At 47.4% G+C, this 25,343-nt stretch overlaps 5 protein-coding genes across 6 annotated transcripts in view; 2 read left to right on the top strand and 3 right to left on the bottom strand.

Moving 5' to 3' along the window:
- Positions 1-25,343, top strand: part of LOC115391637 (NACHT, LRR and PYD domains-containing protein 12-like) — a 435,710-nt gene that overhangs the window by 159,454 nt on the left and 250,913 nt on the right. The window lies entirely within an intron of this gene.
- Positions 227-4,946, bottom strand: LOC115391264 (ubiquinone biosynthesis protein COQ9-B, mitochondrial-like). Its single transcript, XM_030095388.1, has 9 exons — positions 4,841-4,946; positions 3,273-3,501; positions 2,244-2,379; positions 2,022-2,164; positions 1,591-1,675; positions 1,410-1,514; positions 1,040-1,195; positions 919-972; positions 227-785 (listed from the first exon to the last, which is right to left on the bottom strand). The coding sequence occupies exons 1-9, from the start codon at positions 4,914-4,916 to the stop codon at positions 750-752; spliced, it is 1,020 nt and encodes a 339-aa protein (XP_029951248.1). The 5' UTR covers positions 4,917-4,946; the 3' UTR covers positions 227-749.
- LOC115391265 (anamorsin-like) lies at positions 5,343-8,960 on the top strand. 2 transcript variants are annotated; one of them, XM_030095390.1, is made up of 9 exons: positions 5,343-5,377; positions 6,798-6,987; positions 7,066-7,209; positions 7,290-7,369; positions 7,581-7,743; positions 7,841-7,914; positions 8,011-8,132; positions 8,215-8,296; positions 8,387-8,960. In XM_030095390.1, exons 2-9 carry the CDS (start codon positions 6,831-6,833, stop codon positions 8,495-8,497), a joined length of 933 nt encoding a protein of 310 aa, XP_029951250.1. In that variant the 5' UTR covers positions 5,343-5,377; positions 6,798-6,830; the 3' UTR covers positions 8,498-8,960. The 2 variants fall into 2 exon arrangements, with proteins under 2 accessions (XP_029951250.1, XP_029951249.1); XM_030095389.1 differs by having other exon boundaries at positions 7,838-7,914.
- LOC115391251 (protein arginine N-methyltransferase 7-like) lies at positions 8,968-15,611 on the bottom strand. Its single transcript, XM_030095369.1, has 17 exons — positions 15,466-15,611; positions 14,389-14,425; positions 13,805-13,954; positions 13,626-13,734; positions 12,688-12,800; positions 12,360-12,613; positions 12,022-12,202; positions 11,683-11,810; positions 11,472-11,601; positions 11,309-11,392; positions 11,173-11,220; positions 10,531-10,620; positions 10,281-10,442; positions 9,972-10,046; positions 9,720-9,880; positions 9,462-9,558; positions 8,968-9,375 (listed from the first exon to the last, which is right to left on the bottom strand). The coding sequence occupies exons 1-17, from the start codon at positions 15,558-15,560 to the stop codon at positions 9,217-9,219; spliced, it is 2,073 nt and encodes a 690-aa protein (XP_029951229.1). The 5' UTR covers positions 15,561-15,611; the 3' UTR covers positions 8,968-9,216.
- LOC115391250 (exocyst complex component 3-like protein) lies at positions 16,096-24,040 on the bottom strand. The gene is given in 16 exon segments (XM_030095368.1): positions 16,096-17,219; positions 17,221-17,311; positions 17,459-17,592; positions 17,745-17,900; positions 18,034-18,304; positions 18,523-18,639; positions 18,709-18,809; positions 18,920-19,045; positions 19,142-19,259; positions 19,374-19,444; positions 19,761-19,979; positions 20,197-20,390; positions 20,494-20,697; positions 20,800-21,019; positions 21,125-21,300; positions 23,810-24,040. Coding segments are annotated over 16 exon segments (2,337 nt in total). The 5' UTR covers positions 23,853-24,040; the 3' UTR covers positions 16,096-17,123.

Here is a 25,343-nt window from a genome sequence, read left to right as displayed (position 1 = left end):
GGAGCGGTGAGAGCGACCGGTTGATTGGCTTATATGAGATAAGAGGGCGGGCCTTAAGTGAATACATCCGGGTCATACTTTTCTGAATAAAAGTACCCAGCAATGTATAAAAATCGTAAAGTCACATTTTTTTTTATGATAAATATTTGTCTAAATTAAAGAAACAGTGAAATGAACCAGGTTCAAGTCTTTATTTTATACCAACTGAATGAACACAAACAACCAATTGAATGTATTGCTCCATTTTTAATCATAGCATTAAAAAACTTTTTCATCCTGTCTTTAAATGTGTATTTCACAGAAGAAAAATGTAGTGTGCACAAATGTTCCATTGTAGCTTTACAAACTCCTAAAAACTCATGATCTCTCTTTCGGGGTGGTTTGCGGGTGACTAGAGGAGTTTAAGTCAGTTTTTTGTAAGACAAAAATCAAACTATCCAGATGAATTTCAACCAGCCAGACTCAAGAACTGGAGACAAAATTAATAAATATATATAACATCTACTTTATTGAAGAATTTTGATTTACGAATTGAATGACAGGTGTGAGTTTTCTGCATGAAGTGTGGGACAGGGAAACAAAACAAATCAGAGCCAGTCGTCCTGGAAATGAACACAAACACAGAAAAAAGAAGGTTCCCTGCTTGGTAAAGCTCGTGATTCAGTCTTCTCAGAGAGACTCTTTATTTTTATTTTTTTTAACAGTTTATCAGCGATCAAGTGTTCAGCTGGAGAAGGAGACGATCCACATCATCGTTTCTGGTTGAGTCCTGTCAGATTCTTCAGCTGAAACACAAAGAAGCAGATCCAGGAACCAACAGTTAGTTCAAACAGCTCCGCCATCTTTAATATGCTGTCAGGTTGTTAGAAAATACTGTTGCTTGAAGAGAAAAAGATGAACAACTGCATAAATACTCACAGTAACAGCAGCTCCCATCAGCCCCTGAGCCACGGCCTCACCGGTCGACTGCACCTACACACACATACACACACACAGTTTCAGCTGTTGTTTTCTGCCCGTCAATGCTGGTGTTTCCTACCTGTTTGGCTGTGGACGCCATGTTAACCACATCCTGGATGCGGTTGTCCAAGAAGTTCCAGGTGTCCTGGAAGTCCGGAGACGTGTCCTGCAGCATGACGAGCTCGGTGGTGTTGAAGATCCCGGTCAGTGCTGCTCTTTTGGTGTACCAGTTCATCTGCAGGAGGAGGAGGACACAGGCTGCCGCGTCAGAGCAGAGAAACGTCCAGAAACATTCATCCACCGCAGACGCCGTCAGCCAATCGGGGAGGCGGAGCAGTAACCTTGGCGGTGGCGGGCCGGATGTGGGCGGGGTGGTGATGGAAGGGGGACAGGAAGGTGTGGGTGTAGGAGGAGGAGGAGGGGGATCGGGGGTGATAGGACCCACTCACGTCTGTGGAGCGGTCCCCGGCGTAATACCAGATGTCGTCCACCAGGGCGGAGAGGTGCTTCAGGCTGTCGGGGATGTTGTGGGGCAGCAGCAGGAGGCTCATGGCCTGTGAGGAGGAGGGAGGAGGGGTCAGATCAGGGTCCGGTGATGACTCGGGGACACGGTGCGCTGCCTTTACCCACCTGCGGCCATGTCTCGATGTAGGGGATGTACATCCTCAGCCGGGTCTCCACGGCGTCTCGGAGGAAGACGGCCGTCTCCTTCGCTCTGAAACGGAAACTCAGGAAATTCATTTCTGGGAATGAAACCTCATCCCAGCTTATTTTCCATTTTTTTAAAACATGTTATCGTCTTAATTTGAGTAAAACTGTGGAAATAGTGCTCATTTGGGCTTCTTGATGTCAATCTACAACTTAGAAAAGTTATTTCATTATCTCATTGATTTAAAGATCCAAGTTAAAGTGGAGTAGAAACATCCAACAGATTAAAAAAAAAAAGAGTTATTTATTAAAAAAAAATCCAGAAAATCTGATAAATTGATGTGCGTGCGTGCGTGTGTGTGTGTGTGTGTGTGTGTGTGTGTGTGTGTGTGTGTGTGTGTGTGTGTACGTACTCTGCCTGTCCCAGCTGGACCTGGTTGTGCTGCTCAGCCAGGATCTGTGTCAGCTGGGAGTTACACTGAGCGATGAAGTGCAGGACCAGGTCTCCTCCTCCGTTGTAGAACATTCCGGTGGAAGCCGAGGACAGACCCAGAGTCTGAGGATGAGATGAGAGCAGGAGGCAGACGTCAGGCACACGTCACTGTGCTCCGGGCCGACGCCGGCTCGCCGCTCACCTCCGCGCCTGCTCCGATGGCCTCCATGGACCAGCCGTACATCGGGACGAACTCCAGGGCGGCGGTCAGGATTCGGGCCTGCAGCTGTTCCTCCGTCTCGTACTCCTCCCCCTGCTCCCCGCTCTGATCCTGGTAACTGCAAACAGACACCGTCCTCCGTCAGGATCCTGAAAGCTGCTCTTAGGCCACTTCACACCTCCTTTTGAAGTGAAAAAGCAAAACTTCTGTGTTCTGGGTGTCCTCTGAAAACACAACTTCTTGAAAATATCTCCCAAGATGGAACTTTATGAAAATGTTCGGTCTCTGTGGAAATGGCAGAAAACAACTTCAAGTATGAACCAATCGTTCATCACGTCCAGTAACTATTTCACTGATTTATTTCACACTTCTGCAGCTGACCGGCTGCAGAGAGGAATGGACAACATTCAGCATTTTAATAACCTTCATTTTAATATCCATCCAACTTGGTCGTCTGGCCATATGAAGGTCCATGTTCTCCCATTGCTAATGTTTATAGCTTATTGAGCTCTGCAGCATGTGTGTGTGTGGTTTCATTACTGGACCTACATGACAGCTACATCGTTTTCAGCATTTCTGCAGTTACTGTGGAAATGGATGTTTTCAAAACAAAGCGTAAGAGACAAAGCTTCTTGTCTCTTACAAGCATTTCAAAATTGGGCAAATTGTGATTGTCTCCATTTTTATTTCATTCCAATGAATATTGACTGTGACTAATAAAGCAGACCACAGAAAAACACCCCTTTTCAGCAGTTCTGGAGTTTCAATCATGTGCACGGACAGTTAGAAATTCAATCTTTTTAACAATAAGTCAATTCTGATTTTGAAAAACAAATTGATGAAGTCAGATGATTTCTGAAAATCTGGGCAAGTGTCTTCATTTCTGTACAGATTACGTGTGTGTGTGTGTGTGTGTGTGTGTGTGTGTGTGTGTGAGAGAGAGTTTTTGTGTGCAACATTACAAAGAAATACAATGTGTATCATGTGTTTCTGAAATGAGGCAGGTCTGACCTGGTGTTGGGTATCTCAGTCTTGTCAGACGCTGTTGTGTCTGTGTCCTGCTCTGCAGACTGAGCCTGGTAGTGCTCGTGGTAGCTGCTGGAGGATGAGGAGGATGAAGAGGATGAGGAGGAGGCTGGGTTGTCTGCTTTGGTCTCGTCCTGCAGCCTCAGCGCAGCACGGTGGAAACCTCGAGTCAGGCTGCTACACGGAGGCTTCGGGGCTGCTGGGGCAGCCACAGCTGGAGAAAAGCAAAACATCTGGGTTCAACCGTCATTTCTCAGACTGATCAAAGTTTTCAAGCTCAATATTCATTTTAACAAAACATGATGAAGAGAAAGGTTTTGATGGACTAATGAACTCTTTATAAAGATGACATATAGCGAGCAGCAGCATCAGAACTCTGTCCATGGTACTGAAAATGCATAATTAACTTTTTATTTCCCATTATTTCAACAACAGCAGCAGGTTTGTGGACTTGTATGCTCAGTCAACACACACACACACACACACAAATTAGGATACCGATATAAAAAAAAAAAATTAAAAATCCATCTGATAATGGAATGGAAATCCTTCATTAAGCTGTCTGAAACAGTTCCACAACACAGTCTCAACCTGTTCCAGTCGGGACATCCCACTCTGCTCGACTGTTTGCGGTTCGACTCCCATCTCGCTTTGGACTGCTGCGTAACAACGACTGTGCAAAACCTCTTTTCACTGCCTCAAACAAAACACGGACCTCTGTCCATCACTCATCCTGCCCGACGACGAAAAGCTCATCCGTGGCTTTGTCTACTGCAATTCACTTCTCTATAGCATTACAAACAAAAGCCTTCAGAAACTTCAGTCCATCCATTAGACTGCTGTCAAGATGACTCAGAATAAATCATCAGACCTTCATATCCAGAGGACTGAACTCACCTCCATGGTGAGTCTGGCTTTCTGCTCCACTGGGATTAACAAGATCATCTGACTGTTTAATCTTTTGAAAACAGGCTAAAAACATTTAGTTGTTTTTGTTTTGTTATTGCTCTTTTTTTTTGTTGAATTTTTTAATACTGTTTTTAGCAATTTTGAGAATCAGTAATAAAGTGCACTTGTAAAAAGCATTATTATTACTCCAACTCATACTTTGTGTTGACCATGATTTAGGAATCACAAAAGAAGAGGAAGGTTAAACAGTGAAAATTAATAGCAAATACACTTCCAGAAGACGTGTGTGTGTGTGTGTGTGTGTTAACTCTGTGTCGCTATATTTAGCGGCTTTATTAGAAACATGTTGCATAAGAGGAAAACGCCTCCAGCTGCAGCGTGCACGCGTGCACGTCTCCCCCGAACTGCAGGTTTTTATGGGGCAGAACAGAGCTCCTCTCGAGGTGTTTGTCTTCCCCCCGGTGGCTCCGGTTCTGCCGTGGTATCACTTTATGTGTCGGCTCGGTTCTGCCCTTCATGATCACCTTTCTCCTCTGTGACTTTGGATCAGCGCTTCTCTGCAGCGCCGCTGCAGATTAAAACCGACTGCGGATGAAAACCGACTCCGGTTTATTAGGATAAAGTGACCCTGGGGTCGCTCTTACCTCCCCGGAGCTCTCGGAGCCCCCGCACAGCCCGCAGAGCCCCTCCGGCCCGCAGACCTCTCAGCAGCGCCGCCATGTCTGCAGCGAGAGCAGCGGCCGCGGAAAAAGTGCGTCACTTCCGGTCAATCCACCCGGAAACCAACAGAATATATACCACTGCCAATTACACAAATACACATCCTGTCGTTTTCGCTGAATACTTATGTTAAATCTCAAGCATGGATTTCACATTAGACTAAATCAAGGACGGAACTTCAGGAAGCAGAAAACTGACCGTCTCCGTTCTACGTCAACAAAAATATTGTGCAAAGTCATTCAGAGATGGTCCATCCCTGAACCTATTATGACTTTGCACAATATTTTTTACAGTAGTCTGTTACATCTCGCTCATTTGCATTGTGACACGAGCAGCTCTCCTCATTGCATAATGACAATAAAACTCTCCTCTTCCAAATGACACAACCTAATCTATATTATTTTGAAAATTCCAAACCGGAAGTTTCCTCAGTCTGACCTCGTTCAAACCCTGTTTATCAGGTGAGTTTCTGACCTCTCTCATTAAGCTCATTTTTATTTAATCTACCAAAATAGGACAGGCTTCAGAGTGCGGTAACACAGAACAGTACGTGTAGCTGGTGGATTTGACGTTTTCCCGGCCCTTCTGGAGGGTTCGAAGCGGCTGTTATATCTCTTTACCGGCTCCTGCGTCATGCTGTTCAACACGAAGCTAACATGCTAACAGGCTAACTTGTGATTATCCAGTGTTTATCTTACTAAACACATTTCTTAGCTGGTAATAACCGAGGCTTATTAAACCGAGAACCCTGGCCTAGCCTAATTTTGAGAACCACAGTGACATTATAGATGATTAATAGAGAGTGGCAATTCGATACAGAAAGTTTTTACTCAGAAGATACATTGAAACTAATGACATTTCGATTGGTTCCCGTGGATTTTTTTTTTATCTAGAAGTCATGATCTGCCAAAAAAGAACCATTGTAAGGAAAGACAAACGTTTCGTAACTGTTTGACTGTATCATAAATTACATAAACTGAGTGGAAATTTAATTCATGTTTCAGATTTGTGGTATTAAATGAAGGAATAAAGCCACACTCGGATATAAATAGATTTAAGGAAGTCGAATACAGAAAGAATATTTTTCATCTCATGAGTAAAACAACTGCGTTTCGCAAGGATTATGAGATGAAGCTGCATAATTGATGTTTTTTCTGCTTCCCTTTGAATATTTTGATAATAAAAAACTCTTATTTCTGTTTATTGTATGTAAAATATCACTAAAATCATCAACTGATGGAGGATGAGAACAAACACCCAAAATGTAAAGAAACGTTTCTATTCTAAAACATTGTGACCTGGATCTGTGTTCACGTGGGTCTGCTGGCTAAAACTGGACTGACTGACCCTGAACTGAGGCCCAAACTTTGACCTTTGACGTCCAGTGTTGCATGCTTCTGCTCCTAAACCAGGATCGAGCTAACAAACGTACTTTTTACTGTTCCAGCTCCATAATTATAAGACTGATGGCTTGTTGTTGTATAAATACAGAGTGATTTTTACTCTTCTCACTGTAGAGGCATTAGGAGGAAGGCGAGAACATAAAAATTTGTTCACATCAAGATTATGGAACATCTTCCTCCCACCAACATTTGGATGATAGAGCACCTTCCTCACACTAACGTCCAGATACAACGTCTTGTTGCACTGCCTGCTTACTATTTTCCCTTGTGGACAAGTCTTTGGCCTGCATGTGGTGGTTAGAGGCTTTTCTCCTGAGAGAGGTTGTTATGTGGAGTCTATAATCTACAACATGAATGTCTGTCAATTTTTTTGCGCTTGTACATCTTTATAATATCAGATGAAACTCAGAAGTTGTCATAGTTTTATAAACGGTTACGGGCTCAGTCTTTCATTTCTGACGCTGTTTCCTTAATACAGGTGTGACTGTGTGTTTTGTGGACCCGACCCGTCATGGCAGACCTGGGAATCAAACCTGGGGCCGCCGTGCTGCTGGTGTGGTCACAGCCGTCGGCTCCGGCAGCCCTGAAGACGCAGGCGGAGGAGCTTGGGAATGTGGTGGGGTCTGAGGGGAGGGTGGCGGTGGAGAACATGGAGAGATTACTGATGTGTGAGTACGCCTCCTGCAGGATGTACAGGGAGATACAGTTACCGTGGTAACGTTAAAGCAACACTCTCCCTCCCTCAGCCTCTCACGCCCCCTCCTCCTTCGACTGGGTGGTGTCCGGCCTGCTTCCCGACAGCTCCTCCATCCACTCCGCAGAAACACTCGCCGAGATGCTGCGAGTGCTGAAACCTGCAGGGAGGCTGCTGCTGGACGAGCCCGTCACAGGTAGGACACACTCCGTCCGTCCTCTCCGGACGTCAGACCGCACAGAGACAGAAAACCCAGACCGAGCACATGTGTTCCAGGAACTGAAGCTCAGACCGTGAGGACGCCGGAGAAGCTGCTGTCCACCCTGAAACTGTCCGGCTTCACGTCTGTGACGGAGGTGAGCGACAAGATCCAAAAGCAGGAGTCAGGCTGAAACAAAGGCCAAGAGGATCAAACAGTCGCTTTCAGCTTTCAGTTCATTATCTCCATTAAAGCCTGCAGCAGCAGTTTTAGGAATCGTTCACGCGACAGTGATTTCAAGTGAAAATGTAACTCCTTCAATGCATTTTGGGGTTTTGTTTACATGACATTTCTTCTTCCCGTCTCAGACCAGCAGAAGTGACCTGAGTCCCGAGGCGCTGAGCTCCCTCAGACAGACCACCGGTTACCAAGGAAACACCCTGTCTCGAGTCCGCGTGACGGCCTCCAAACCCAACTTTGAGCTGGGATCATCAACCCAGATCAAACTGTCGTTTGGTAAAAAGAAAGCAGGTACGCTGATGAGACTGCGGTGTGTGTGTGTGTGTGTGTGTGTGTGTGTGTTCACTGCGGATGTGAAGCTGACGTCTGCCGGTTTCTGTGTCAGCAGAGAAACCGGCACTGGATCCCAACACGGTGAAGATGTGGACGTTGTCGGCCAACGACATGGACGACGACGACGTGGTGAGGGCGCCGCGTTGCGTCTTAAACGCAGTGACGCTTCACCGTCGCAGGCATGAAGCTCAGTTTGACCTCCTGTGTGTTTTGCGCTCCGTTCAGGACCTGTTGGACTCCGACGCTCTGCTGGACGAGGAGGATCTGAAGAAGCCCGACCCGTCGACTCTCAAAGCTCCGAGCTGCGGAGAAGGAGCCGGAAAGAAGAAGAAAGCCTGCAAGAACTGGTGACTTTAACACACACATGCACGTTGAGAATTAGCTGGTGGCTACATGTTAGCGTGAGCTGGTGTGTCTCTGTGTTTGAAGCACGTGTGGCCTGGCTGAGGAGCTGGAGGAGGAGAGTAAAGGCAAACAGAAGAACAACCTGCCCAAATCAGCCTGTGGATCTGTGAGTGCCCTGAATCTCCCCTGTCGTCCGCTCGCAGCCTAGGTAGTGTGAAAGAAAAAACGTCTTTCTTTCTGTATGTTTTGACGGCAGTGTTACCTTGGAGACGCCTTCCGGTGCGCCAGCTGTCCGTATCTGGGGATGCCGGCATTCAAACCCGGAGAGAAGATCGTCCTGGACGACAAAACCCTGACCGATGCCTGAACGCTTCCGTTTGACCCCCTGCTGCTTTAAAAAGTCCACATTCCTGCTGCTTCCCTCGCGCTGGAGATCTGATCAAATCTCCTGGTCTTCATGAAGGAAGTATCATTTTCTTTATCTGAGGCAATAAACCAGTGTGAGGAGAGATCTACGAAGTTCTTTTTAAAGTGCACTGAAAACTGCTGATGCTGGTAAATCGACCTCTCACAACCTGGGACATTTTCTCATTAGTAGCTACTGAAGTCAGGCATGCTGAACAATAACGCCAACAGCAGCTTCATCTGGCTCAGTCTGCTGAATCAATTGGTACCACTGGCTCGATGACCTGGTGGGTTAGTTACCAGTCTCCTCCACGTCTCAAACACACAATTCCCAGTTACATTGATGCTCTCCAGTTTATTTATGTATATAAAGACAAAGAAGTGTTGTCAGTTTTCTTTTTCATTTCAATAAAGTGATGCCAAACGTTAAACTGTGAGTAGTTGTTTCATTTAATGTGCCAGCTGCACTCGGACACTTTCAGTCTTCACATTCATAAAGTATTTTTACTCAGACTCAAACCATCTTAGTTTATTAAAAAACAAACAAAAAAAAAACTACTTCATCTACATAGAAACTGCAACCACCAGTAAAACTTGATAAACCTTAAGCGCATCCTGTTAGTTCTTCATTTAAAGTTTGACGCTAATGAGGACCGCAGCGCGGTGACGGAATGTCCTGTCTCACTCAGACGAGACGCCGAAGTCCACGCTGATGTCTCCGGTCTGCGGCTGGAAGGTGAGGCTGTACGTTAGCGACGCGCTGCCGTCGCCTGAACTCTCCCACGGCGTCCGCAGGAAGTACACGCCCTGCTTCCTGTGTCGGGTCCACTGGCAGGCGCCCTGCAGGACAGAAACCGTAATGCTGCTGGGAGCTCCAGCTAACAGACATGATAACAGGCAAAAAAAAATATTCTGAGGGCGGATACCTGCTCACTGATTGGTCCGTTCAGGCCCGCACTGACTCTGATGTCTTTGGTGAGTTGGTACTCCATCCACAAGGCGACGCCATGGCAACGGCCATCTCTGAAACACAGCATGAAACAATGAGCTTTAAAAAACAGACAAAAGAATTGGGATAAGAATACCTGTGCAGCTTTGAATAATTAGCAACAAAACAACCAAAAAGGCCAAAATGAAATAAGCTTGAAAGAAGGAAGGTGGTGAAATGAGAAGCTCCAGAGAACCTGATGAAGGGCAGGGAGCCCTGGCTGCTGACTGGCTGCTGAGGTAGGCACTGTGTGAAGTCGAAGGTCATGACGGGGGAGGGGTCGGTGAGGGCTCGACAGGGGTACTCCCACAGGGGGTGAGGCTCCGCCTCCCGAGACTCACGGAAATCCAGGGAGTGCTGAGCGGACGGAGAGGTCAGAGGTCAGGAAACATCGGAAATCGCATTATAGAGGAAAATAAAATAAAAAGGAAGCTGATTTCGTTCCTACCTGAACCATGTGGTCCATGGGGGAGACGTCGAAGCCCTCACAGGTTCCACACGGAGCTCGGATTCTCCACAGATCCTGACACACACACACACACACACACACACACACACACACACACACACACACACACACACACACACACACACACACACACACACACACACACACACACACACACACACACACACACACACACACACACACACACACACACACACACACACACACACACACACACACAAAATGCCTCATAGCTTCCCATGCTAGCTCAGAGATGATCACAGGTTTTAACGTGGACTTCCTGTGTACCTGGAACTGCACCCCCAGCAGGTGCAGGGAGGCGGAGCCTGGCAGGACAGTGGCGCCGGGCTTCAGGAGGCCGGACAGCGCCGTGCGACAATACCAGAAGAAGAGCGAGTGCCAGGGGAGGAGGCTGGTGCTAAAGTACGGCTCGGCCATCAGCACGGAGATCTGCACACACACACACACACACACACACACACATCAAGTTACACACAAATCAGATGACAAACACACACACACACAAATAACCACACACCTGTTCTCCTCCGAGCTCTTTACTGCTCAGCTGCTCAGGTCTGATCTCCAACAGGTCGACTCCTCCGGACATCGAGTTCGACTCTAAAAACTGAAGAGAAACATTAAGTTACATTCATATGGTGAAGAGACAAGTTCTTACACTTACAGCTGCACACACACACACACACACACACACACACACACACACACACACACACACACACACACACACACACACACACACACACACACACACACACACACACACACACACACACACACACACACACACACACACACACACACACACACACACACACACACACACACACACACACACACACACACACACACACACACACACACACACACACACGCACACGCACAGCTTATCTGAAGGTCTGCATTCAGACCAGCTGCTCTTCCATAGAGAACATACTCAGATCGTGCTGAAGCTAATCTGAAGTGAGCGGGTTCGGACCGCTCAGCCAGTGGCTAACGCTAACGTTGAGCCCAGTGTAGAGGTAATGCAGAGAGACAGCAGCTCTGCAACAGTCCGCTGAAACTACACTAACTGGAAGGAGAGCCGTAAGAGCGTAATTTAAAAACACTGAATTTGAGAAGAAACAGCAGCATTTCATCTTGGAGGTTCGGGCTTCACCTGCTGGACGACCTGTTTGGACATTCTGGAGTTTTCCAATGCGAACACCTGAGAGGAGAACAGGAACCGGGGGGCGGGGTCAGAAACAGGAAGTCAGCCATGTCTGTGAAGATGCTACCATGTGGGTGACCGTTACCTTTTTGGCTCCGAGTGCGTGAGCGAACACAGGAAGTAGACTCCCGTCGCTGACGCTGAGACAGACGCTGTCCTCCGTCAGGACCTGCAGGCGACAGGAGGCGGGGCGGTCAGAGCCGCCGAGGCCCTCAACACGCCACACACGGAGGGTGCCGGTATCTTACGCTGCGCAGGGCGCTGACGAAGCTCTCCGTCCGCCGCCGGTCGTTCAGCTCGCCAAAACGCGGCCGGTTCCAGATCAGGTGCGCCTGACAGGTACAGCAGGGCCGAGGGGGCGGAGCCTCCGTCTGGAAGCTGCAAAGAGGAAGGAATCGAACCTGTGAACCTGCAGGACTGTACACTGAACCCACAGACTGACTGTAGAGGGAAACGAACCTGCGGGGCTGCACACTGAACCACAGACTGTAGTCGTCGTGGCAGACGGTCAGGCTGAGCTCCTCGCCGGCCGTCACGCTGCGCTCGGCGGGCAGGAAGTAGACGCTCTGCATCCAGTGATCCCTCCACTGCAACACAGCACAGTGATCAGCAGGGGGCAGCAGCAGCCGCTCGCAGATGTTCCTGAGACACACCTGAACTTCTTTTTGTGTTCTACAAACCAGAATGTCACTTGTTCAACAATTCAATATATTTGTTGTAATAACAACGTTATAACAACATAAAGTACTTCCTCATGATGCAGGGCAGTTAGATGACTCTCTGGGGCAGAACGCTCACCGGGGCGCTGCTGGGGTCCTGGTAGGTCCAGCTGGGGGCCATGGAGCACACGATGTGTCCCTCAGGGTCCATGTGGAGGTCCCACCAGGACAGGACCACCTGAGCCCGCCCGCTGGACTCAACCAGGAAGTGGGAGGAGTGAGACTGGGGGGAGGTGCTGACCGGTTTACTGAAGTCCACCCTGCGGGGGGGGGGGGGCAGAGGTCAGTAGTGTTTGCATCCTTTATATTTTAGACACACACACACACACACACACACACACACACACACACACACACACACACACACACACACACACACACACACACACACACACACACACACACACACACACACACCTGAACATGGTGCACACGGGGCTCAGTGCCGTGAAGCTCCCAGGATGCACCTGGCTGAGCTGGATGTCGCAGACCGAGTGGGCCCCAGCGCAGCGGGTGAGGGCAGGCGGGGGCAGGAGGCGGGCCCCTCTCTGCCCCTCCCCCTCCCCCTCCCCCACCTGCAGGGGCTGCAGCTGAGTCCAGCTCCACAGCAGCTCTGACTCCACCAGCTGGGCGTAGACGGTGGCCCGGTGAGGGACGGCCTCGCAGCCCGCCTGAGGGAGGAGGGGGGGCAGTGATCAGAGTGGGGGGGCAGTTGGGAGGGGGAGGGGAGGGGGCATTAACACACCTGCACCAGGTGGAGGTGAGCGTGCTCGTAGCTGGGCAGCGCTCCTTCTCCGATCAGCTCGGTGTCAAACAGCTCGGTGATCAGGACGTTGGCTTTCTCCTGCATGTCTCCATCTGCGGATAGGAATATCATCTCAGGACTGTAATCTAGTGTCAATACAATACTATTACAATATCATCTGGGATTAATGGCCACAGTGATATTAGGTTATTTTTAAAATGAAATTAATTATTCTGAGTTAAATAATGTTTAATTAAAGTATTCTCCCTCACGTTTATAGGGGATCAGTAATTCCAAATTAAGGTTTAGTTGTGAAACACCTTCATTCACCTTTTGACTGGACAGCAGGTGGAAGTGACGTAAGTACATCTACCACACATAAACAGACTCCAGTGTCTGTTTTCTTTCTTTCTTGATTAACTTTGATGCTACAGCTTAAAAAGAGTCTGAATTTTTATACATCTGTCTGTTCACTCTTCATTATATCCATTCCTTCTGAGGCCATTAAATATATCGTCTCCGTTTGAGTGCAGCGCTTGCTCCGGGCAGCCATCTTGGAATATGTGCATCTTTGCAGCAACACAACGGAATGAGCATGAGCAGAACAACAGGAATTAAGTTAAAGTAGAATAAAGATATACATAATTCAGAAATGATTTAATTCCATTTTAAAGTCAGAATAAACCTGCCGCTTCATTCAGAATTGAAATTGAAATTTGGTCATTTGAAATTAGGTGTTTACAAGGTCATTTTATCTGGAATCAAAGGCGAATTAAAACTGAAGTCATTCTATTTCATTATTATTCAATACATGGAAACAGAGAGCAGCAGTCTATCCATTGGATTGTGGATCCGTAGTACAGTGTATCAGTGGGAACATGCAGTGTATCTCCATGGTAACGTGAGGTGTGTATCCATGGTAATGTGTAGTCTCTGACCTTCTCCCACCGTGACGTCTGTCGAGTGTTTGTTGATGATCTTGATTTTGTCGGAGAAGCCGTTTTTCTTCACGATGGTCTGAGCAGCTTCCGCCATCGGCTTGAAAACCTGCAGGAGGGGCAATAATCTCAGATTAAAGAGTTCTTCTTGCTCCTCTTCCTCCTCCTCCTCCCTTTACCTCCACGGCGTAGCAGCGGTCGGCTCCTGCGGTGACGGCCATCATGGACAGGAGGCCGGTCCCCGTCCCGATGTCCAGGACCACCACCCTCTCCCCGCGAGCCTTCACCCTGCGGACGGCCGCTCGGATCCCCTCGTAGTATTTAATGTTCTGAGAGGGAAGAAGCAGTCAGAATCAGGTAAATGTCACATATATTTACCATACATATTAACTACATAATGCCAAGAGTGTCAAGCTGAAAGCATTACAGTCCAAAATATTAAATGCTTAGAAAAATTCAGTTTCACTTTGCAGTTTTTGCACAACTTCAGCTAAAAAACTGTAAATAAATTCAGTTTTCAGGAAAAAGCTGTAACTTTTATCCAGGAAACACACATTAAAAGTTGCTCACTTGAACATATAAGCTATTATGAATTAAACACACAAAACTCCAGTGACTGAATTGATTTTTAAACACACTCAACCAAGTCCTATTTATTGTACATGTCTGTAATAAACACATTCTGCTGTCATCCGGTGGTCTACAGAAGTGAAAAGGATGAGACACTTCAAAAATTGGGATGAAAATGTTGAAAAGCTCTCACCCTGTCATGATCGTGCAGCATGTCTGCGTAACAGGATCTGAAATACAAACCAGAAGCAGATTAAGATGTGAGCAAAAACTCAGTTTAGAAGCTTCAAAAAATGGAACATCTGAAGGAGCGAGTCACTCAGCAGAGCTTTAGTAAACAGTTTTACCTCACGTTAGTGTTTGCAGTCTTCATCAAACAAACTGGACTATTCTGAAGGATTCAAAACGACAAAGCTTTCAAGTTTCACTAATTGTCCACTTATGAAGTACAAATTTGCTTTATAACAAAATATGATTAGAAACATGGTAAACTTCCTGTTATACGCTATTTTTCAATAATTTTCTTCATAAATGAAACAGCATGAAACACTTCACATTACACAACAATTTTTAAGTGAAAAGCACTCACGTGATCAGCTCATTGTGCAGAAACTTTTTAAAAAGCTAAGTATTTTCTGGCTTCTTGTGACTCTGTTGTCAAACACATTTTAGTTCAGGATCCACAGACAGTCAAATTTCTCTCTGGGTGGGCTGGACTGGCAAAATAAAGTTATAATAGCCCTTAAATTTAAACTTGAAAGATTTTTTTGTCACTATAGTGCAGAAAATACAGGCTGAAAATGGCACAAATATATTTTCGCAAAAACCAGAACAATTGCAAAATTACAATGTCAACCTGAAGTCAGTTTGTATGATCCAAACTGATCCATGAAATGTGTGGGAAAAAAAAACCCTGGTAAATTATGGGTGTTTTAAGAAACTCATTCTGGCAGCATGACTTTGAGGCTAATGCCAGTTAAATGGCTTTTATGACAGCATTACCGGTATAACAGCTCCGGCCTCAGTTTTGTGTTTTGTCCTACTTCAAAGAAATCTGTTTTCTTTTATGTTGAATTTTTCCCTTTAATGCTGAACACAGTTCATCCAAGTCCTTGGGTCTGGCTATTTCTTGGGACTAAATTCTCGGACCTGGCTATCTCGTGGGAATAAACTGTCGGGCCCAACCACCTTTTGGGATTAAACTCTCGGAGCCGCTACGTCCTGGATTAATCTCTCGGACCCGTTATCTCCTGGGATTAAACTCTCGGACCTGGCTATCTCCTGGTGGTAGTCGTACTCCTCGCTTGCCTCCACCCAGTCCAGAGCTCCGGTGGTCGGGTTCGCTCTGCCGCAGAAGGTCTTCATGTCCGCAGCTCAATTAGGAAAGACAAAAGCAAACAAAAAAAATTTCCCCAAAGAAATTAAGAAAAAAAAATTACAGAAATTAAAAATGAATCCGTTTCATCCAAACAACGCTGCCTCAATGGAGGCCGCCATCTTTGTAGGTGACGTCACTGATTTGCAGGTCATGTGACGCGACACGTGGAGAGTCATATCATATTTGAATTTCTATGTATTTGTGTGACAAAAATAAGATTTGATTGAAGCCAAGACAGAAAACAATGATAACTTTTAATATAAAAAAAATAAAAGTTTAGAATTCCTTTTCATAAAATAAGATGAAAATACAGAAATATATTTTCATAAAATATTACTCTTTCAGTTAAAGAAAATGTAATTTCTAAAATCTGGAAAAAAAGTTAATTGTCACTCAAAATGTTTCATAAATAAATACGATGATGTGAAAATGAATAAAAACAGCACTAAATCAATAATCAATAAAATTATTTTTCTAAAGATTAATAACTGATCAAATTTGACACAATAGTCAACCTTCCGTCAATAAGATTTTATTGTTCACTGTGTGCTTCAGGCCCAGAAAAAAAATATTGGAAAACAAAATACAAGAACGTATTTACATAAATATAATAAATACATATAAAACAGCTGATATAACAAATCCAGGTTGAGATAAAGAGGAAGTCTTTTAAACAACTGAAAAAAAACCTGCTTCAGTTTGAAAAATGAAGAAAAAAGAAAACTGCAAACAGTTCTGACTTTAACTGAAGATGGTCCCGCTGTAGAAAGAAGAAATCCAGCTTTAACAGTTATTTTTCTAACCGAGTTGTCAACTTCAGAAATCTGATGAAAACAATATGATCATTTCCGGCAATAAGCAGTTCTGTAACATGTTTGGACATATTTAACTTCTTATTCATTATGTTGCATTAAGATTTATTGAATAACACCTGTATGCTTAGAAGAAGGAAGCGTTATCACTGCAGATAGTAGAGATAGTAGAGAAAAGCTTTTTTTTTTTTGTCAGAGAGAAACAAGTGTCCTCGTCAGTTCTAAAATACTCACTTTATCACTGTTTTTTTCTCCTCCTCAAACTTGGACTTGTTTCCTTCTGACTGGAAGTTCAATTTCAGCTCAGAGGAACATTGTAGCCTCTGAAGAAGTGAAGTAACAAAGTAACTTTTCCGCTTAAACTGTTTTCTGTAAAGAAATGCTGTCAACTTTTACAGCCCAAAAAATCGTTACTGCTATTTTTTTTTCCACTTTAAGATACTTTGTGCTCATGCTAAATATGATTGTAGTGGATTGAAGTGGACTCTTCAATCTCCCATCTTGTGGAACATCGTAGCCTCTTGAGATCCAGCTGGAGGTAAAAGTGTCATAAACCCAGAAGAATGAAGATATTCAAAGAGTTCAGAGTCAATCAAATCGATCAGTTCATGTAAACTGGCTGAACTCAGTGGTATCCACAGTGCGAGATGAAATCCAGTTAGACTGTAGGGGGTCAGATGGACCGTGGGGGTCCAGTCAGCCTTTGGGGGTCCGGTCCACCCAGACCGTGGCGGCCCCTCACGCACACTTGGCGGTGGGCAGGCAGAAGGCCATGGTGGCCGGAGGAACCAAGATGTCGGTGAAGATGGGTCGGTACCCGGCAGGGAGGGGGGGCGGCGCTCTGCTCCAGCAGGTCCAGCACGGCCCCTCGGACGTCCCTGCAGACGTCCCCCCGGACGTCCAGCAGCACCGAGACGTGCTCCTCACTGACAAACCGCAAACAAAACAACCTATGTCACCTGGAAGACGTCTGAAGAATCACATCTAGTCAAAGTTCTGATGTCAGGATTTTTGATTCTGGATTGAACCATCTGACTGTGAAAGGGTGTTATTGCCCCCAGGAGGGCAGTTACCTGATGTCGGGGTATTTGGCTGCCAGTCCAGACACCTCCAGGGGCAACATGCCGGGGTCTCTGAGCCGGATGAAGTCCGCCAGGACAGGAAGTAAAGCCAGAGGGTTGACCTCAGAAAGAGGACCCTCAGAGTCCTACACACACACACACACACACACACACACACACACACACACACACACACACACACACACACACACACACACACACACACACACACACACACACAAGGTTAAGATGATGAAGAAGACGACTGATAGAGAGGAGGATGAGGAGGCAGACTGACCACACCGTGGAAGAGCTCTCTGAAGAGCTGCTCGTCCTGGATCATCTGCTGAGCCAGCTGCTTCCTCTCCTCGGCGCTGCGACACACAAGCCTCCTCTGCATCAGCGCTCGGACAAACTCCACCACCAGCACCCACTGACACTCCTCCTGGAGACGCTGGACACACACACAGACACACAGACACACACTCAGAGGTCCATGCTCTCCTCTCACAGAAAGGAAGCTGCAGCTCCAAATGTCCGGGCTGTGTGGAGCATCTGGGACGTGACCTTTGACCCGTGACGCCCACCTGCCCGCAGGGCGGCCGGACTCGGCCGTACAGCTCCAGGTGAGCCTCCACGACGCGGCACAGTTTGGGCGTGGGGTCTCCCCGGAGCAGCCAGGGCCGGGTCAGCAGGCCCGGCAGGAGCGGCTGCAGCTCCAGCAGCAGCTGCTCCATCACCAGGCGGCAGGCCCGCCGCACCGCCCGGTCCAGGGCCGCCAGCGGGTTCGGGGGGGTCCGGGAGAACTGAGAGGCCGAGCGGGACGACTGCTGCCTCTGCAGACTCTCTGTGGACTTCCTGCACACACCACACACACACATTTTACTGTATTTTTATAGTTCTGAAACTTACTGTATTAAAAAAAAAGGATACATTTTCTTAACTTATCTTCTTAACTACCTGTGATGCTAACATGATATTTATTGGTGCTGCTAACATGATGCTCCCTGTCCTGCAGGACTGGACTGTGCAGTGATGCAGTGAAGCAGTGAAGCAGTGAAAACTTGTCTGCGTACTTGAGGATGATGCAGTTGCTGATGGAGGCCAGCAGGTAGTGGAGGTAGAACTTGTTTCTGTTGATACTCGGATTTCTGCGATGCTCCTTCCCAAAATCCACCAGAGCTTCCCGAAACCTGCGTGACGGGGACGCAGGCGGTTCGTTAAAGAAGCCCACCAGAGGCAGACCGTCTCGGTCCTCTTACCGGTTCAGGAGGTTCTCCATCTCGTACAGTCCCATCTGGATGGTCTGATCTCGAAGGGAGGGTCCGATCATCAGAGCCACGCGGGCGTTCTCCTCCAGCATCTGACCCGGAAACAGAACCTCACGAAACTGTCCTGCTGCATGCGTGTGTGTGTGTGTGTGTGTGTGTGTGTGTGTGTGTGAGTGTGAGTGTCTGTGAGTGTGCGTTGTACTTGTGTGATGATGGTGGGCAGGCTGGTCTGGTAGAAACCTTCGTGGTCTGTATCCGGCTCCTGGTCTCTCTGCCAGTCCTGCAGCTCCACCTGCAGAGCTTTGTGCATCCATTCTGACACACTCTTCTGCAGCAGAAACAACACACACACACACACACACTCAGAATCACAGCACGGGTCAGGCACATTCTCGGCATGAGGACTCCTCTGTGCTGGACTCACACGGACGCTCTGCACGTATTTACTCTGCAGCTGCTGCAGCCCCTCGGCGGAGATGAGCGGCCCCAGCTCCTCTCTCTCCATCTCAGCCTGCAGCTCCGGATGGCCCATCATGTCTGGACTGGACCGACACGGCAGCACACTGTCAGACTCAGAGTCCGCGGCTGATCTCCGGACATGAGGAGCGTTCCAACGCTCAACAGCAGTGTGTGTCAGTGTGTTGCTGTCGCTTCACCTGTTGTAGACGTGCAGCACCCAGTTGAGCACAGCGAAGATCTCGCCACTCTCCAGGTCCCAGCTGCTGACCTAGGCCACAAAAATCTCTCAAATGTCCATCTGAAGGATCGAAAGCGGCTTTATTACAAGTGGAGTTTGAATGTAGTGGAGTTACTTCACTAGTTACTAGATAAAAAAAAAAAAAAAGAAGATTCTTCTAAAGTGTTAATAATGGTCTAATTGCTGTTTGAGCATGCTAGTGCTAATCACTGCTAGCATAAGTTAGACTGAGGCATATTTTATGTTTCTGTCAGGATGTGTGAGGCTCTTCCAGTAAACAGGAGTTTATAGAAACAGTAACACATCAGCTCAGTAACAGCCCGGCGGCCCCCTCCCCCTCCCTCACCTGTGTCAGGTGAGTATGTAAACAGTTATGGCTGGCCCTCAGGTAGGCTGCGGTCAGCTGGTAGTGTGGGGGGACGCAGTGCTCCAGCAGGTGGCGCACTGTGGCCAGGTCGGCCATGATGCCGTGCTGCAGGGCCGACAGGTGCCCGGCCAGACCCGGGCCACGAGTGTGGAGGTAGGAGACACTGCGGAACCGAGCGGAGACCGCCTCCTCCAGGACCTGAGAGGAGGAGGGGGGGCAGAGGTCAGGCCCCATTTAGGATACAATGTTTTCAAGTGAAAAACTGAAACATTTCACTGACTTCAGTGTTGTTTGTGTCTGCAGTGTTTCCGTGTAAACTGGATATCATTTTCAAACTAAACTTTTCTGAAATAGAAACGTATCAATGGCGCATTCTCTCTTGAAACATGGTGCACAGGTGAGAGAGGTAGAAGACCTGGAAGAAGCTGGTCCTCCAGCAGCGAGGCCTCCCGGGGGGCAGCGGCCGGCGCTGAGGCCCCCCTCGCTCCTCCAGCAGCGCCCGGTCCAGCGCCTCCTCCCGCTCCACGATCCTCACCGCGGACACGAACGGCGTTGGGTTCTGCCGGGCCAGAGCCAAAGCGCTGCTCACCACCGCCCACAGCTCCTTACCTGCGGGGATGGGAGGAGGGAGGAGGAGGAGGGGGGGCGTCAGTCTGGGGACAGTCCCAACAGAACCATCAGACTCCTGGTGGTGTCTGCAGCTCCTCCTCACCCAGAGCCTCCACCAGCTGCCCCACTCCAGAGAAGTACTCCTCCACCAGCTGCTGCTCCTCCGCACTCAGCCGACCCCCCGGCGACCCCTGCAGCTGCCACAGGATGTCGTCCTGCCACCGCTCCAGATCCATGAGGCGGGCGTGCGCCTCCAGCAGCCGGCGGGACTCCACCAGGCGCTCCGTCTCCATAACCATGCTGGGCACTGCGGAAGGTGGGGGCGGACAGAGATGTGCAGACTCCTGTCGTCATGACGACCGGCTGAGCGCCTGTGAGGAGCCCTCGGTTGCCCCCGGTGACCTCTCACCTGCGTACAGCCTGGGCAGGTTGCTGACGGCGGCGAGCAGCTGCCGGTGGCTGACTGACACCTCCCTCAGCCTCTCCAGAGACTTCAGGCCGTCCGCGTTGCCGTCGGACTCCAGGCCGGCTCTCCTCAGAGCCTGGGACACCTCGGCGAGCTCGGCCCGGGCCCCCCGGAGCTGCTCCAGACCCCAGGACACGCCCTCCAGGTACGACTGCACCATGGACTGCAGGAGACACAGAATGAATCTGTGGACAGCCCTCGTCTGTGTGTATCATTAGTGAACAGTAGTGTTTGACAGACTTCCGCTATGAGATCGGTAAAGTCTGACCTTCAGCCTGGTGTGTACGGAGGCCGTCCTCTGGCTCTCTCTCTTTCTGTAGTGGCCGAGCCGGTCCAGGTGCTCGGGCCGACAGAAAACCACCGACGCCCACTTGAGGGCGGCTCCGCGGGCCAGACCCTCGGCTCGCTCCGCCTCCGGCCAGACCTCAGCCAAAGACCCCGGTTCTGGGGAGGAAGGAGTTACAGCTCATGATTAAGCCGGTGGTCATCAAGTGTTTCCCTTGAGAGCCCTCCAGATTCCATGTAAGAAATCCTGATTACTCATCAAAACATTACAGTGAAGCCAACATGGAGGACACGCCCTCTCCCTTCAACCTATCACAGCAGAAACCTTCAATAGAGGAGTTTGAACTCTGGGATCAGTGGGTCAAAATGGTGCCCTAATTGATCAAAAATGCCCACTCGGTATCGGGGATCAGAGGCGAAGCTTTGGATCGATGTTCAGGACAGGAGATACGTGTCTCAGGATCTTTTTATAGCAGAGGGTCCGCTCCGCTGATCTCATTTTGATCTGTTTACCAGCTGAAAGCAGACACACTCACACGGCCCCGCCTCCTCTTAATTGGTCCTGAGTGGATAAGGCCCTGGTAGGGACACACACACACACACACACACAATGCAGCACATTACTCTCTGCTGAGTCACAGACTCTCAGTCTGAGAGCTCACAGACCGGAAAACTACCACACGAGGTCCAAACTCCTCCTGTCACAGCGTCAGCATCACAAGCAAATTACTAAAGAGTTACTACTTATTATTGTCTTACTTGTAATTGTCATTCCCAATTCAGATGTCTTAATAGTGAGCGTTTAGCTGTACTCAGGGTGCAATTCAGGAGGAAACCAGAGGGAGGTGCTGTCTTTTCCCAGAAAGAAATAAAAATAAAAATATTATTTGAACGCAATCACAGCGTTCTCATTAAGGCTCGTTGGGATGTCAGTGACTGTAACTAAGGCACTACTGCTAAAACTGGTTAAGTTACCGTGACGAAAACTGGCCTCGAGTGTTTTTTTTTTTTTTTAGTTTCAGTGTTGTTTTGTCCGTCTCAGACACACAAACAGAAGAGTGGCTGTCTCAGAGGTGGTCATGGGACACTGCCCACCCCTCCACCAGCAGTTAATGTGGGATTCGTCCTCATCAGCAACTCTGCCGAACAATAAAGCCCAGAGCTGCACGGAGAGGCGATGAGCCTGAGTAATGCGGGCAGTCGGTGATCAGTGACCGCCTGCAGCTGAACACGAGGACCTGATGAGTTCACACAGAGAAAACCCGTCTGTCACATCCACAGAGGTCATCAGGTCAAAGTTCAGACTACTAATAAAGTCTGAAAGGAGGCAAAGAAACAGGTACACAAACCTGGAGACAAACAGATCAGTGAAGAAATTCTCCAATAATTGTCATCACAGAATTATAATATTCAGGAATGATGGGAAAAATGGAGAGTAATCATTAAAAATGATCAAAATATTCTCAAACATAAGTTACAAAGCTCTTCTGTTTCCTGCTCATGTTTTTGCATCTTTCTGTCTCCTGTTCATATATTTGGTCTCTCTCTTACCTGCTCTTGTCTTTTCCAGCTTTTTGTTACTTGTTGTTTTAGTATCTTTCTCTTCCTTTCTCATGTTTTTGTGTGTTTCTTGTCTTTGTGTTCCCGTTCCCTCATCAGTTTGACCTCCATGTCCTCCTGTTCCCTCATCAGTCTGATCTCCACCTCTTCCTGTTCCCTCATTAGTTTGCTCTCCACCTTGCTGGTGGTTTTCTCTCTCTGTGATTCTCAGAATAAACTTTCCAAACCTCGTCTATGCTTCCAATCCTACTGTTCCGTGCTTTTCTGAAGTCTTTCACACACTTTTCTAAACTTGATTCATGTGATTTTGTTGCAGCATCTTCCTTTTCAACCCTCTTCATTCAGTTTAACCTGTTCTAACCTCTCTGCTCTGCCTAGTTATTTCATTACCTTACTCAGACTGTTGCTCTTTCAAACTAAAAACAAACATCACAACATAACAAAGTGTTTGTATCATTTCTAAAATTCAAACTAAAATGAGTTTTTTTTAAATTATTATCATTAAAGAGTTGGATTAATATGGTGGTTTTAGGAAAATTGTAATCTATTGGTGATTAAAAATACCAATATCTTGACTCCCACTGCAAAAATATATGTAGAGTTAATAGAAAATGAAGACTAAAATGCATCTTCCACCAAAACTGTATCACAGCAAAATACAGTGACATATCCCCCAAACATTCTCCTCCAGCTGTTGTATTCTCTGTTTTTACAAACTCACCCTGACAGCACGGTTGTGTAACATGGCGGTGTGGTGTAGCTCGACCACACATGGGAAACATCAGCTTTTCGGTACTGTGAGGGTTGTGACTCCGTACAGGGTGAAATCTGGACTGAAGGAGTTTACATTCAGACATTGAGAGTGTGTTGTTTTCCTGTTTCACGGGGAGGATCTTTCATCACTCTGGAGGAAGGAGGACAGCGGCCAGGGAGGGATGTTCAATCAGTAATCGAAGCCTCGCGGATCAATAAGCTGAGTGCTGCGTGATGGAAGGGAAGCCTTCATTCATTCCTCCCACAGAGGAGACTTTTAGAGCAGGGTGTTGTCCTGTCAGCAGCAGTGAAGTCAACAGCCAAACTGTGTGTGTGTGTGTGTGTGTCCTGTTACCTTTCTCTTGGTCTCCACCATTCCTCTGATCCCCAGCTGACATTGAAGTTCACTTTTCTGCCACCCGATCAGACTCCCGTTCCCACGAGGGCCGGCAGTGAGGGAGCCCAGGGCGCTACCAGGAGGAGGAGGAAGAGGAGGAGGAGGAAGAGGAGGAGGAGAGGAAACAGAGATGAAGCAGAGGAGAGGAAGAAGACGAGGAACGGGTAGAGGAGAGAGGACTCATATCCATTCTACTACCTCTTCACAACTGCTCACTCTCTCTGAGACACATCCTCTGCTGAGAGGCCGGCAGGAAAGGGAGGGAGCAGTGTGTGTGTGTGTGTGTGTGTGTGTGTGCGCGCGGAGGAAAGGGGCAGAGACAGGGAGAGTATCAGGAGCTGTGCTGCATTCAGGGCCCGCCAGACACCATGGTAAATGTCACAACACAACATGAACTCCTGCAGTGTGTGAGTGTGACGCCTGCGGGAGACTGAGGGAGGCGACGTCGAGTCTCTGCAGCGTCCAGTCTGTCCAAAGTGTCTTTTCACTCAGCGTCTCCCGACATACTGTATCGGTACTCATACTTGGAAAGATATTTTCAAATTGAGATACTTGGACACTGACATAATTCCTGAGACACCAGGCTTGATCTTTAGGGACTCACACAAGAAGATATTTACCTGAATAAATAAATATTGAAACACTTCTGTATTCAGACACTTGGCTAGATGATTTGACAGTCAAGTACTCGGACGCTTTGTTACTTCGTTAGGCAGATGCTTCAGTTATTCAATACTCAATACTTAAATATGTGATACTTTGATACATAAATACTTGAAAAAAAGAGATGTTGACACTATTTTTGAAATATCTAAAGTTTGTTATACTTTTACACAGACATTTTTATACTTAAATACTGTGATAAATAAATATTTCAATGCTTAGATTCTTTAGAAACTCAAATAAATTAGTAATTCAACACTCAGATGTACATAATGAAATAACTTGGTGAGATGATTAGATGGTGAAATACTCAAATATTTCAAAACCTATACATTATACCTGTACTGAGACATGTTCTTGATAACTAAGTTTCTGACATTGTGCTGTGAGTGCTGAAACAGGGTCTCACAGGAAGAAGAGTCTCAGGTGTCCCATGGGCCACGAACACACCACAATAGAGCTCAGTCCTGTGTGTGTGGCTCTGCAGCCCTCCAGACGTGTTTACGGTCCGTGGCTGTGTTTACGAGCAGAAACAACAATGTGACAGAACTCTGTTTTCTTTTCCGTTTAAACATGAGGAAGCTGCAGCGGTCAGTCGGTCGTTATTCATCCATCATCACTTTCTGGGAGCCGAAGTTTCTTCATCCTGCTTCCATGAACTTACAGCGAGACGAAAACGCTACGAAGTTCTCTAACATCAAGTGTTGCTCTTGGAACGAAATGATTATCATCACAAAAGTAGTAACTCACTTTCTTTTGAGAAGCTGATAGTTGATGAAAGTTTTATAAAAAGAGGCCAACAAATTCATAAGTTCAAAAAAAAAAAAAA

This window comes from Salarias fasciatus, chromosome 7, assembly GCF_902148845.1.
Source record: "Salarias fasciatus chromosome 7, fSalaFa1.1, whole genome shotgun sequence".
Lineage (NCBI taxonomy): Eukaryota > Metazoa > Chordata > Actinopteri > Blenniiformes > Blenniidae > Salarias > Salarias fasciatus.
The sequence above is the reverse complement of the archived record's forward strand: the minus strand, read 5'-3'. Positions and strand labels throughout refer to the sequence as shown.